Consider the following 15,296-nt stretch of genomic DNA (forward strand, 5'->3'; position numbering starts at 1 on the left):
GGACATATGGAAGTTTCAATTTGCTTCATTTTGTTTTTCCCAAGGAGCTAGCCAATTTTCCTGTATTATTAGTCAAATAAACCTCATTTTCTCAACTGAGCTGTGATGCTTCCTCAACAATACACGAAACTCAAAAGTTCTGGGATCTATCTGTCCCGCTGATCTGACAACAATTCTTGCATGCTTTTCATTTTTGCAGTTTTAGTATATTTAAAGCCCAGTAGAGCTACTTACTTTTTCTATTCTTTATTACCCTTCCCTTTCAATCTGATTTTAGTGAGTTTTGCCTGCATATTCTTCCAGATGAATCCTGGAATTACTCCCCAGTTCCAAAAAGGGGGCAGAAAAGAAAATCCCTTTTGGGCTGTTGAATGAGGCTGTATTTTACCTATATATATATATATATATTTGGAGAGAATGCACATTTTGGTACAATTTTATAAAAATATTAAAGTGTTCTTTTCATCTCTCAGTAACATTTTGTAGTTTGTGTAATACAGGTTCCACTTATCTGTGTAACATTATTCTTACATATTTTATATTTTCTATAGATCTTTTGAATGTGCTTTCCCATTATATATTCTGTTTATCATTTACATAGAAGAGTTGCTTATTTGGTATTCTTATGACTATAGTGAACGCTCAGTCTTTCAGTAGATTTGTTCTATTTTGGAGGTAGACACGCACTTTACAAATGATAATTTTGAATCCTCAAAGCTCTAACCTTATGACTTATTACAAGAGCTAAAGCTTAAGAGAGCAATACTAAATAATACGAATGATTCTGAGTAGCCTTTTCTTTTTCTAGATTCAGTAAGATGGTCTGTATTATTTTCATAAGCAGATGCAGATTCAAGATGGACTTTTAAAAAACTGTCAGTTATCAATGTGAGCTTCTTGGACTTTTATTAAAAAATTCATTTAAATGATAATGAATACATTTTTATCTTCTACCATATAAGTTTTTCCTGCTTGTTATAATGAAGTAATTTATTATGTTGATATAGAATACCTAATTTTAAACCCTTCTTGCGTTCCTAGGATAAACTCTACTTTTTCTGGCAGACCATTCTTTTGAATGTGGATTGCTAGTATATTTGCTGTCATAGTTTTGTACATTTTTTCTGACAAAAGTTATCACGTTGGCAACAGGAGAATAATAGCTTGATAATATGAATTGATTAGCTTTCCATTATTTGGGCCCAATTACATGGTATGAGAATTACTGTTTCTTAAAAGTTTGAAAGAGTTGCATTGATCCCATGGCCATTTTTGGAGGAGAAGTTAATACTCTAACATTTTCCATTTCTTCATAAATTACTCATAGGTAACTACACATTTGCATTCTTACTTTTTTCCTTGATTCCTTTAAGAATTTTCATTTTCTTAGAAAATCATACATAATAAACTTATGGCATTTTATTATTCTTTTAAAAAACCTCGGACCTCTATATAGTTCTTTGTTATAGCCTCTTAGAAAAATTCTGCTTTTACATTTTTCTTACTTATACTGTGAAATGTTTTATTGCTTTATTCAAAGATATCCCTCTTATTCATTCTACTCCATTCCATCTCCTTTTTGTAGTTTCATTTTCCTTAATTATTATCATGTACTTCTTTCAACTCTTCTTGCAATCATTCTTTTCCTAACGTTTGAATTTAATGGTTAGTTATTTTCATTCTTCCTAATTAATAATGAAAAAATTTATATCTATGAAATTATATCAGTGTATAATTTAGCCCACATATCAAAACTTTGGTTTTAGAATTTTCTCAATTTCATTTTTTATTTTTTAAGAGAATTTAAAAAATTTCTCCTTTGTCCATTCAATTCCTTTCCTTTATTTCTCTTTGCATTGGTGTCTTCGTATTTTCATGTTTTGGTCTAGTTCTGTATGTCAGAAAATGTCAGGAACCTTGACTCTGTTATATGTGTTCAAATAACCTATCCTTTTTCTGGTTTGCATTTTAATACCATAGAGAATTCATTGGAAATACAGACATGTAAATCTTTGTATATTCATTTAAAAAAATTTTTTAATTTTACTGAAGTATAGTTGATTTAAAATGCTGTGTTAGTTTCTAAATAGAAACTTTATATATTCAAATTTTATATATTCAAATATATTGTCCTTTCTTCTTATTTTAAGGAAGTTCTTCTCCACTAAAAATCTGTATTTTTTCTTCTATTTCACCCCATAATTTGCCTGATTTAATTAATTAGTTACATTAATTTAACTTAATTTAGTGATTTTTTTTAAAATGAGGTGAAAGTCAAAACTAATTTTTAGATAACCTATTTTTCCCCATTGATATCTGAAATTTCCTTTATTGAATATTATATTCTTCTGTAAACTATTGTTTGTTTCTGAGCCTTGTTTGCTTCCGTTGTTCTGTGCATCCTTGTACCATTAATGTACTATTTTAATTACTGTGGGTTCATAATCTATTTTATGACGGTTAGAATAAGTTTTCTCTCATTATAACTCAAGTTCAAAATTTTCCTGTTTTGCACCTGTCTATTCTTCAAGACACTTTCTACTCATTTCTATCAGCTTTTTAAAGTGGGGATTTTCATAGTAATTATGGCTGTTGTCAGAATTTGGGGACTATTAATTGAGTTGTTCCCTAACAAACCATAAATAAGGAAGTAATTTCCTTTTGATGGTTAATCAGGATTTGCATCCACTTTAACTAACTCTGTTTGTGGTTTGGGACCCCTTGTAGCTTCTGCCTACAGGGAAATACAATGCCGGCCAGGCTTATGTCTTTCAGTAGCCATGCAACAGGTATCTCATTGTTAATAAACTCTATTATTTCTATTATTAATATTTTAATTATTTAATACCCCTCCATACGCTTTCTGAGCCTGCACAAGGGTCAACGCTTGCACTGTTACTGAATCCCCTGGTGACACCCTCCTTTCTTATCAGCTCTGGACCCAATACTAGACTGTGCTGGAATAAATCTGTAAATCAATTGAAAAGGAATTGAGATCATTACAGCATCCAGTTTTCCCATCAATGTATTCCCTACATATAGTTCTTCCTATTTTGGAGGTCGGTTATTTAATCACATACCTGTTAGTGCTTCCATGTATACTGTCGCTGACAGAAACTAAGGATTCACTGAATGGTAGTTATCAACATTTCATTGTCATCATCACCATCATTATTATCATTGTTAATGTGTCTACAATGTAGAAGATGTAGAAAACTGGAAAAGTCACTGAGTTTATTCATTCTGCACCCAATTTTTTTTTAAATTTTTTTTGGGGGGGGATTAGGTTTATTTATTTATTTATTTAAATGGCAGTACTGGGGATTGAACCCAGGACCTCATGCATGCTAAGTACACACTCTATCACTGAGCTATACCCTCCCTGCTGGACCCAATTCCAGGAGTGAGACGTCACAACTCTTAGTGAGGGACAAGGCAGGAAATCTGCCGATGAGATCGAATTTTATGCCCCATCTTAAGATTCCCTGGTTCATAATTCTGTCCTTTCATCAACAAGGTAAAGGTAGATAGCGTTTAAATAAGTGAGGGAATTACATACGCTTAAAAAAAAAAATCCATCCAAATTTGTCCCAATTAAAACAAAAATCATTACCATCTGAAGCTGTAAACTTTAAGGAGTTGGAAAACTGGATTCTGTTGGAGAAGTCCTTTTATCAGTGGAGAGGAATAAAACCACGTATTTGTACATGTATCTATAGCACTATACATCTATTCATAGGGATGTGTATTTTTATGCTCATTCTGAGTCAGTTTTTAGTTCTGGGTCTTCACAGAAGACAAGAGAAATCAGACAGCAAGAGAAATGAATCATGCAAGGCACCGTGCCTTCTAAGAACTTACCCACACACCGGGGTTCTAGACCATCCCACTGGGCGTTTACTTGACAGGTAAGCTTAGCACGTCCTTCGAGTCTGTACCCTTCATCACAGGTGGCCAAACACACCGTCCTGTAGGCCATCTCCCTGGCAGAACAGCTGAGGCGGCCGTGTTTGGGCTGGTGGAGACGGGGGCATGTTCTCACTACATTACATGAAAACAATTAGATCATATTTTACTTAATAAGGACAAAGATAATTAAAATTTTAATAATGCCTACACACTGCAAACAGTGAATAACACATCATTCTTTTTTTGAGTTGATATGGGACAATTAAGAGCCTGTGTTTATCAAATGCACTACCTGAACAACATCGCCGTGCTCAGCCTCTGCACCTCAGCCAGCCTCAACGCACCAGCAGTGGAAATGCCATGAGGTGTCCAGCGAAACGTCCAAAGAAGTTTCCCAGGCGCTGCCACCTCCGACTCACTTGCCTCAACGCTGCATCAGAGCAGCTACAGGAAGGCACTAGGACTACTCCTGCAGGTCCACAAATAACATCTGAGTTCTGGCAGGAGTCTATCACCGCCTAGCCCACCAAAGCCCCATAAAGTGTCCTCGTGTCCAGCTCAGTCAATTCCATCACGCCCTATATTCCTGTTCATGACAAGCGCTTCATCCACCAGGGTCATCCCCATACAGTTCTCATCCAAACCTAAGTCTCAAACCCGTGCACCTGCCCTCTGGAATACTTGACTGGTCTTCAGCAAATCCTCTCCTATCCTAAACTTCTCTTATGAACTTTTCCCTCACTTTCTTATCCTAGTAAAAATCATATTGTCTCTCATTGACAGGGATGTCTTCTTTACTTCGTACTGCCCCCCCAGATCATTCTCTCTCCCTTCTTCCTAAAAACCTCCAGCTCCCTGAAGTATCATATTATATACCCAACAATGAAGCATCATATTGTATGCCCAACATCCTTTATTCCCCTAATTGTCTGCTGACCTCTGCACCACTTCCCATTCTTTGACAATTTTATATTCTCTCTCTTTCTCTCTCAAACACACACACAAGCTGGTGACTTTACTATCAACGTAGATGATCATTCCAGTATCCTAGAGTCATATTCTTCACCTCTTTTTCTCCAATAACCACATCTTTCATTCTATTTCAGCCTCTCCTCCATTGCCTTATCCTCCAGACCTCGCCATCACCAATCCAAGCATCATTCTCCCTGACATTCAACTCTCTCATCTTCTTGAATAACTTCCTCAAGAGCTTCAACTCCATCAATTTCTATACCCTCCTGAAGCCTCCAATTTATTATGTTCTTTAGATAAAATCATCTCTAAAGAGTTTATATGTTTTCTACACTTTGTTTATTCCAGTACTAGCTTAGACCCACTTCAATCAGGATTCCCAATCAGGAGAAGAAGGGAAGAGAATAAAGGAAAAAGGAGTAAGGAGAGGGGAGCAAGGAAGGAAGAGAAGGGGAGCAGAAAGTCAGGTGATAGAGAGAAAGAGGAGGAGAAGGAAGACGTGGAAGAGGATGGGGAAGGGAGAAGGAGAGGTGGAGGGCTACATAGATAAGGACAAGCCCCCTTTCACTCAGATGGCATGTCCATCCTGGTCATAGACGGAGATACTGAAAGGACAAGAGAGTGGATTCTTGTTGAATATGCCAAAGGCTGGGCACATATCCTCATTCAGAAAACTTACAGATATAATCCTCTAAGTACCAGGCACTGCAAAAACACAAACACAAACACAACCCCCTGCAAAAGAACAAAGTTCAACAGGCTCTCAGATAACACTCCTGCAACACTAAAGGCCTGCAGACAACACAGCAATCTTGAAATATTTTTGAACAGAATCATGTGGGACTCCAGAATTTTGCTGAGACTCTGGGTAAGATGTCTTTTTCTTTCCTCTACTTTGATGCATTTGTCAACGTTTCATATCAAGCATGTAGTTATTTATGATGAGAGGTTAATTTTACAATAATAGGAAAGGAAGCTGGGTAAAATATTCAGTGCATGTTGAAGTCACAATTTGATAGAATCTACTCTGAAGGAAGCCATTCCAATTATATTAGTTGGCAGAGCCTAAATATTGGGTGCATGAAATATATTTTTAGGACGGACTGTTCCTTAGAGGAACTTCAAAAATTAGATATGAGGTTAAATCATCAGCCCCAGCCTTTCAATCACTGGGATGGTTTGGACCAAAGTCAACTATTAATGACAAATGAGTAGAACTATTTTGCTTTCCACATCTTGATTTTTATTAAGTGTGTCCATCATGTAAATAGAATCTTTATTAAGTGTGTCCATCAAGTACATAGAAACATTTTGCCTTCATTATTTTGATGTTTCATGAGGGCACTCATCATGCATGGCCCAATGCCAAGTGCCAGGTAGGATTAAAAAGTGAATAAGATAAATTACTATGATCAAGAGACACAAAATCTGGAAAAATTATACTCAACAACTGCTTTTCGATCCAATAAACTGCTGAAATGACTCCAGCATTCCAATTTGAGATGAAATGAACTTGCAACATCTCTCAAGAGAACTGACAGTCAATTAGAGCTAGTGTTTCATACACATGCAAATTATACTGCTTCTCAAACATTGATTTTTAATAAACTTTTACTGCTGCTCAGGGAAAACAAAGCCTATGTCATAATTCCTATTTCGTTCTTAAACATTTTACACTCTTTTTCCATCATGATCACTTTAAAATCATTTTTTGATAGGAACATGCTTATAGTTTCAACTTTTAAAATGTTGATTTCAGTAAGCTGAAAAAATTGTAATAAAGGACTTATATTTATGTTTAAGCAATCTTGAAATATTTATTTAGTCTTTTAAGAAAAGGGCAATTTAGTCTGTTAAGAAAACAGTCTACTAGGTCGCAGACAATGTGAAAACTCATTCTGGTTCTCCTTTTAAAGACTAATAAGATTCTTCCTCAGACTCACACTTCCTGTCAATCTCCCAATTGTAAGAGCATCTGTACTGAAAATAAAATAAATCTGATGTTAAACGTAGGGTTCTCACTGTTGCTTGAATCTTTTTCTCAGAAAAAATACTATCACAAAATTCACTTGGTTGTGGTTGTGGTTTAGCTAGTTATGACTTCTCTACATTAACCAACCTGAAACAGAAGTGAGTCCTCACACAGCTGCTGTATTTCACTGAATACCAGGTGCCCCAATTGTAAGGCACACCATTATTTTATGTGCCACTAATAAAGCAACAATAATATCTATGAAAATGCCACAGATGTTAAGGCGGATCTCAGTTTTAGGATGTCAACATGCAGGGGGGAAAGTATTTTAGGATTAATGAATTATGGTAGATGTTTCATAAAACAGTATCTCAACTATAGGCAGACCCCGACAATATCGTGGGCTTAGTTCCAGACCACAGCAATAAAGTGACTATTGCAGTAAAACAAGACATAGAACTTTTCTTTTGGTTTCCCAGTGCATCTAAAAGTTATGTTGACACTATAATGCAGTCTATTAAGTATGCAAATTAACATTATTCTAAAAATCGATATATATCCATTAATTAAAAAAAACTTTATTGCTAAAAATGCTATCATCTGACAACTCAGGGTGGCCACGAACATTCAATTTGTAATAAAGTTCAGTAGCAGCAAAGCAAAATCAAGCAAAGCATGATAAAATGAGGTGTGCCTGGAACTAAATCCATTAATGGGGAAGACCCTGACTAAGCACCTTTGTTCAGGACAATTCTGTTCACTAGCACGTTAGAGAGTAGCTTTGGGGATGAAATTGAAGGGACAATTCACGTCCCAGAGCATTGCTCTTACTTTGATAAGAGTTCTCTTATTTACATTGGGACGTCAATGCAAATTGCATAAAAGACAGCAAGCCTGCTTTTTAAAACTGGGACTGCCTAGTGGGAAGTGACACAAGCTGACCATCAATGCATCTGTTTCTCAGTGTCCTTATCCACATGTTTATTTGCTAAAGTCAAGTTTTCAATCACTCACCAGAGCTGTCACCAAGGATTAGTCGGGGTAGGGGGAGATATATTCTGTGTTCATAATGAGCTCACAGTCTAGCAGAGATGATAGACAAGATAATTAATAAAAGTATGGTGGTCTGTAGTCTAACAAGTTAGTTAAGCTGGGAAATGCAGTGAGAATCCCTTAACATGGGCCATTTTGGGGCTGGTGCAAAGAAGAACTTGCACTTGACTTTGGAAGGAGGAAGAGAAGCAGGGATCACTGCAGTCAGGCTCGGGGATGGGCAAATGCTGACACGTGCAGTTGGTTCCAGCTTGTCTTTGCTGGCATCCATCTCCCCTCCCAACTGCTGACCCTGTTGACCTAAGGTCGCCCCAAGCTCCCAGCTGGGTTCTTGGCTGTCGAGCATCAGAGGTGAAGCGTCTCCTGGACTTTCTGATACGTTTCTCCCTTGTGCTTCTGCTTCAGCAGCTCAGTGGGCTTGGATTCACAGACTGTCGGTAGTAACTCCTCTGATGCTCCAGTTTCTCTTCTGGATCTTCCACTTGCCAGCTCCTCCCAAAACTGTTTCAGGGCTGACTCTTAAAATACGTTCCTTTTCCCAGAACACAGATGGTGTGTCTCCTGTGCTTCTCTGACTGACCCCGACACACAGAGCATGAGGGCCAGAATGGGGACACAACAGGTCTGTGGACACAGGTACGGAGGTTACAGGTCACCCCTTCCAGGCCAGGGAGGTTGGCCACAGGGAGTGTTTTTATAAAAGGACCGAGAGCAAAGGTGGGGTCATCAGACAATCGAGGCTGTCGGATCAGCTTTCAAAGGAATGGCTTCCGGGGGAGGAGGGTGCCATTTCTTATGGCTTTAGTGTAGGATCTGAGGCTCAGGGTGGAGATGTTCATGGGAAGAGGCAGGGGCCAGAGTTTATCCTAAATGGGTCATCTGCCTGATTTTCTCACTCTTAATTTGGAAGGCCAGGAAGTGGAAATTTAAAATGCAACATTTTCCACCTTCTGCCATGGGGGTAGAGATATCACAGAGAACTTAAAACTGTTGACTTTACAGGAATATATCTAACAGGTTCCTTATCATTAACATTTGCAGTAATAGGCTCTTTACCATTTCAGACTGTATGACTGCAAATGTCTGTGCTTGCCCACATGAATGACAGCTCGTCAAAGTTTAGAAATACAGGGTCTAATTCGTTTCTTTCAGAATCCTGGAAACATGCTCTTCTCTCATAATATTTAGAATGGCTGATCATGGGCTCAGGGTGAGTTAGATTCTCTTTCCTTTACAGGTAATGTTATTCTTTCTAACTGTGAAACAGGAACAATTTTCTAATTTTTCCAGGGCTTTCAGAAGTTGCACTAAGATGATTTCCAGACATGGATCTGCTTTCAATAATTTTTTTGGCACTTAGTAAGTGATTTTAAACTGAGTATCCAAGACTTCAGTCGTGCATATTTTTTGAGATTTTGGCTTGTGGATATATTCTTTGATCTTCTATTAGTGCTTTTCCTCCACTCCATCCTCTTTCTCGATTCCTAATCCAGGAAGATTCTATTTCCTGGGACTATTCTCACATCACTCACTCTTTCATCACTTTAAGAAACTAAAGTATAGTTGACTTACAATGTTGTGTTAGTTTCTGGTGTACAGCAAAGCGACTCAGTTATACATATATATATATTCTTTTTCAGATTCTTTTCCATTATAGTATATTACAAGATATTAAATATAGTTCCCTGTGCTATAGAGTAGGACCTTGCTATTTATCTATAATTTATATATAGTAGTTTGTATCTGCTAATCCCAAACTCCTAATTTATCCCTCCTCCCCTTCTCCTGTTTGGTAACTATAAGCTTGTTTTCTATGTCTGTGCTGCTTCTTCTGTTTTGTAAATAAGTTCATTTGTGTCGTATTTCAGTTCTCACATACAAGTGATATTGTATATTTGTCTTTCTCTGTCTGACTTACGTCACTTAGTGTAATTTCTAGGTCCATCCATGTTGCTGTAAATGGCATTATTTTGTTCTTTTTTAGGGCTGAGTGGTATTCCATTGTGTATATAGACCACACTTTCTTTATCCATTCATCTGTCGATGGACATTTAGATTGCCTCCATGTCTTGGCTATTGTAAATAGTGCTGCTATGAACATCGGGGTGCATTTATCTTTTTTTTTTTTATCTTTCAAATATTGCTCTACTTTCAAAAGAATTTCTTGAGTTGGTTTTCTAATTTATTAATTTGGCTTTTAACTATGTCCATTCATTGTGCCAGCAATCTCTTTTTTTCTCCCCAAGAAATCTTTTTGCTCTCAGATTTCTCCCATTTCTTGGAATCCTGGTCTTATTTTGGCAATGTAATTGCCTTCAAATCTCAGTGATTCCATCTCCACCCCCTTTCCCTTTAGGTCTCCTTTGTTCAATTTGCTTATTCTTTCTCTTCTTGTAAATATAGATAAGAGTTTGGATTGTGACCTGATTTAAACAAATGCAGATTCACAGATGGGAATCAGTATTGGTAGCTGATGAATATAAACAGTGAATGTCTCCTGGGATTTACAAAGACCTTGGAGTTGTGAGCAGGTCAGCCCCGCCATGGTTGTGGGAGCCAAGAGAAGACTAGAAGACAGAACTTTTCACCCTGCTCTAGTGACCTGGGCAACATGGGATCTTGGAGTAGTTAAATCCTCAGCAAAATACATTGCCAAAGGATGCCTAGGGGATGTGGTGGGGGTAAGGTTGCCAGGCTCAGCAAACAACCAACCAAACAAATGAGGATATGCAGTTAAATCTGACCTTCAGAAAATAAACAAATACATTTTTATATAAGTAGGTCTCAACTCTTGTATGGAACTTCCTTATGCTAGAAAAGGATCTGCTTATCTAAAATTTGAATCTAAGTGGGTATCCTGTATTTCATCTGGCAACCCTAGGTAGGGGGTGAATACTGCATTCAGAAGCTTCATGGGCAGAAAGTCTCAAGTCCTTTGGCTTGCTCCCCTCTCTTCTTAGATCTACCTCTTCCTACCCAACCGTGCTGGAGTTCTAAGAAATTGGAAAGTAGGTCTTGGAGATGGCTAGAGTGGAGGTGAGTTGATGTGCCCTCCATTTTGTTGGCTTCTCTGTATCTGATGTGGGAGCCTCAAGTTCTACCTGTGGTACTGCCTTCTTTCTTGTTGGCTTGGAAGAGGCCCTTTGGGATCTCACTTTAGCTGACTCCCACTTTCTATGATATGCTGTCCATTGAAAGTGAAGGCTAGGGATGTATATGCTGGTTAACTGCTCCCGTTGCAGGATACTGGCGTGGCTCCCCAAGGCCTGCGACCAAAGTAGACATCGAAGCCCCACACTGACCATCCCCAAACTCTCCCCGGACCCTGTCTTGGCTGCTTGAAATCTGAGATTTAGGGTAACCTGTCCATTTCCTTTCCTTTGCTTGTTCATGAAAGAAACACAAAGGGTCTAGTTTACGATGATGTGGTCAATTGAACTTAGCAGTTTTGACTTCAAACTTCCCATAATTTTTTTTTCTCTTTCTGTGGTCTGTGGTCTATGAAATCAAAAGAAACAAAGAACTTACTAGCCCATTAGAGTGTAAGTCAAGGAAATCAAGCAAGGCCATCAATAAAAAATGTGAACTGGCAATTCGCATACCTCTGCAGGAGCTCTCAGAACCAGACCACAAACCATTGGGTAGGCACAAGAAGATGCTGCTTCCCACGAGGTCAAACCCAGGGTGACATCGGACCCCACAGGCTGCATTGAAGTGGTTGTTGCAAGTGTTCTGGATAAAGTAACCATTTTCAGGAGGCTTCAGGGCAGGGCAGTGGACAACTAGCATTTAAAGTAGTAAAATTAAAAAGCCAAGTTAGCCTTTGTCTATGAAGCATCCTCCCTATTTTTCTTTTTCTTTTTGTTTTCTGTTTAAGGGGATATTTTATATATAGAGCCAAACTACCTACAGCATTCCCATTTACTGCATATGAATTTCTAAGCACATCTTTGGAGGAAGAACATATCTCACGCTTACTAGACATTCGCTTCCAATTAAATTTAAAAATAGACTAAATAATACCTTTTAAGCTTAAAATTTTTTTTTTAATTCTGAAAACTATATGGATGTGAAATTTTCTAGTTCTTGGCCTTCATATGTCATGAGCTATTTTCTTTCTCAATTAAAGTGGCATGAAATAAAGAACAAATAAGGCCAGAAAATACGTCTGCCAGAAATCCCAAGAGCCACAGCTTCTTAGACATGCTATAGGCTAATTAAATATTTTTACTTTTTGGTGTAAATAATATTAAGCCATTTTACTTATAAAAATGATTTCTTTAAATGAATTTAATGACCACCAGGGCCCAAACTAGCTCATTTGCTATTCAAATTTGTTGTTAAATTTGTGACTTTTCTCTCTTCAACTCATTTTTGATCTTGTTCAATTCTAAATCTTTCTGTTTTCACAGTTAAATTACTCCTGGAGTCTTGGATCCCCTTTCTCTGGTGCAAGATACTGATATGTTCAGTGAAAAGAAATGCTTCATAAAAAAACAAAGAATTTCCCCCAAAATATGATTAGAGAAAGGAATATTAAAGATCATGCCCAATGAATTGGATGAAGCTAGTAGCACTGCCTCCCTAGACGAGATCAGCCTTTATATTTCCTCTCTGCCAGTGGTGGGATCCTTACCTTCGCAGGTCTGGCCGGATGCCCGGTACCCTTCCTTGCAGACACAGTCTTCAGGGCTTGTACTTCCAGGCGGAGAGGTGTGATTTTCATCAGGACATGGAAGGCAAGTGCTGATTCCTCCTGGTGAACCTTCTGGTTTGTATGTCCCAGCTGGGCAGGCTGTGGATAAGTTGGGTGGGAGTCCATTTTAGTTTGACATCAATGGAAAGTTAACAACATTTTGGAAACTAACTAGGGGGGAAAATCCCACACAACAGCTTTTCATAGAAATGATGGTATAATTCAAGCAAGGGGAGAAACCAAGTTTGTTTTTTCTTTTTAAAGATGATGTAGTTTGCTACATATAGGTTATGAAGTGGCCTCTCATGTCCCACAATGAGTTACAATCACAACACATCCCAGCATGATACGGCTGTACTCGTTTGTGGGAAAACTCAAAATAGCAGCGGATATTCAGGGACTAAAAGGAATCAAAGATACTCAGCCCACAAAAAATTCTTGATAAATATGGTACATTGCATATTCCATCCCCCAACCTGTGCAGCTGCACCTCCCCCAGTGCACCCCCAAACTCACTCCCAGCAGAAGAGAAGAACTGAAGATAGGCAGAAAGCACAGAGCCCCTTGTTTCTGTTCAAAGCACCTGACAAAGGATGAAGAGGATGTGAAGGGCTTGAGGGAAAGGATCCTACCAATGGGAAGTCGACCTTTTGAAGAAACAAGAATCACAGACCCTGCTTCTCCCAGGCTCAAGAAAAAAAAGATGAAAAGCAGGCTGTAATTGACGTTGCTTCATATCTTCCAACTACACTGACAATGCGGCTTTGAATCTGTAATTACTCTCCCCGGAGTTACACATGTGTAAAACAACTTAAAATTAAGAACTCAATAATAGGGAAATTGTAGAATAATGGGGCTTACAGTGCTTAGTTAAGCCAATTAAATGCAGCACAGTCAAGTATTCACTCGATTATTTAAAAAGTAGCAACCAAGTAATGTGCACTTACGTGATGATATTTTATATAAATGATCTCATTTAATCCTCACAGTATTAATAAGTAGTATTCATAATTACTAATATTATTATTAATAAGTGCATTATTTTTATTAGTATTATGTCCATTTTAAAGAGAAAATAGAGGCTTAATTTCATGATTTGACTGAAGTCACTCAGTTAATAGATGGTTGAGCTGGAAGTTTTTTTTAGTATTCAACATTGATTTATTATATTTTTAGGATGAAATTTTAAATCACATTTATCTTGTTCATAATTAGCAAGTCAAATATTTTTAGATACTTTCCTCTGCCCGCTGTCATTTGTTTAAGGCCTGTTTCTAGGTAGATAAGCCCTGGCTGATTTATTTATTTTTTGAAAGACTTTTTTTTAAGGTTTACAACACAATTGAGAGGAAGATTTAGAGCTAGAATTTTAAAGCAAATATTTACTTAGCATTCACTATATCCCAGGAACCGCTCTACATATTTTATACTCATTATCTTTTTAATGTTTTTAAAAACCTATGAAGTAATTAATATTATTAATCTCATTTTACGGCTGAGAAAACTAAGGCACTGAGAGGTTAAACAACTTGCCAAAGTTACACAGCGAGTAAATGGCAGAGCTGGGATTCGAACCCAGAGAATTTGGATCACGCTCACGCTCTTTACCACTACATCTGTTGTGTCTCCAACCCAGGTCTCTCGGATGCAAAAGTCCTTGTTTTAACAACTGTAATATGCTAAAAATATAAACAATCGTTGAGAGACAAGATGCATACCATAATGTAATTGTTAGAAAAAAAAACCATGCTTCTAACATTCTGGGTTATATTTAAAAACAGAAGATACATTTTCCCATGATATATGGTGGAAAATTCTAGAGCATGATAAATATGTAGCTATTTAAGAATGAGAGAAACATTTAAAAAATAGTTATAATGATCTGTGACTTATGAAAAATACTTCAGCAGGAAAAAAGGGAACCTTACTTCAAAGCATCATAGTATTTAATATTAAATTATTATTGAATAATTCATATTACTAAATACCCTCTTCTATAAAAAGCTCAGTAAATATTTGCACAGATCTTCAAGAAGATGCAAGACAACATTATCTCCTTTAAACAGAAGTCAGCAGCTGTAGGAGAAAATTATTGAGATAAACACACAGACGGAAAATAAAACACAAATTAACAGCAAAATTAAAGTTGTCATTGGAGGCAGTAAAAAGAAGCCATAAAATTCCAGAACAACAGAACTAAATGGACCTTGGGGAAGTAAGAGTTGTTATTATTAAGGCAAGAATATATTCCTTACTTGATGTTTTAGTGCAATAAAACTCATTAAGTTCTAGGCAAAATTAATAAAAAGTGATTGACACTCAGAATAAAGGAAAAGTATTGCAAGCATCTAGGAAGGAAAACCAAAATACTTGTAAATGGGAAAAATCAGACTGACATTTCATTTCTCCTGTGCAAAAACAAATGCCGGGAAAAAGAATTAAATCAGATACTCAGTTAGGTGGAAAAACATTATGAACCCAAAATTCTATATCTGGGCAAGCTATTGGTAAATACGAAGGAAGAGAAACACATCTGAGAATGTGCATTGCTTCTAGAAATAAAGATGTATTTCACTGGCTGAAAAGTAATCAAAATAAAGAACTCAAGTATGACAAAAATGGCATTTAATAAACTGCTTGAGACTAAGAAAGCAATGGGACATATAGTATATTGTTAAATATCTTGCTAAAATA

At 37.1% G+C, this 15,296-nt stretch overlaps 1 protein-coding gene across 1 annotated transcript in view; it reads right to left on the bottom strand.

Annotated features, from left to right (window-relative positions):
* SVEP1 (sushi, von Willebrand factor type A, EGF and pentraxin domain containing 1) overlaps positions 1-15,296 on the bottom strand; it is a 162,297-nt gene that overhangs the window by 94,336 nt on the left and 52,665 nt on the right. The window contains exons 4-6 of the mRNA XM_010978720.3: positions 12,543-12,701; positions 11,509-11,688; positions 3,862-4,041 (exon numbers count right to left, since the gene is read on the bottom strand). Coding sequence (XP_010977022.3) covers positions 3,862-4,041; positions 11,509-11,688; positions 12,543-12,701 — 519 coding nt within the window. The remainder of the gene's footprint in view (positions 1-3,861; positions 4,042-11,508; positions 11,689-12,542; positions 12,702-15,296) is intronic.

Source organism: Camelus dromedarius, chromosome 10 (genome assembly GCF_036321535.1).
Source record: "Camelus dromedarius isolate mCamDro1 chromosome 10, mCamDro1.pat, whole genome shotgun sequence".
NCBI lineage: Eukaryota > Metazoa > Chordata > Mammalia > Artiodactyla > Camelidae > Camelus > Camelus dromedarius.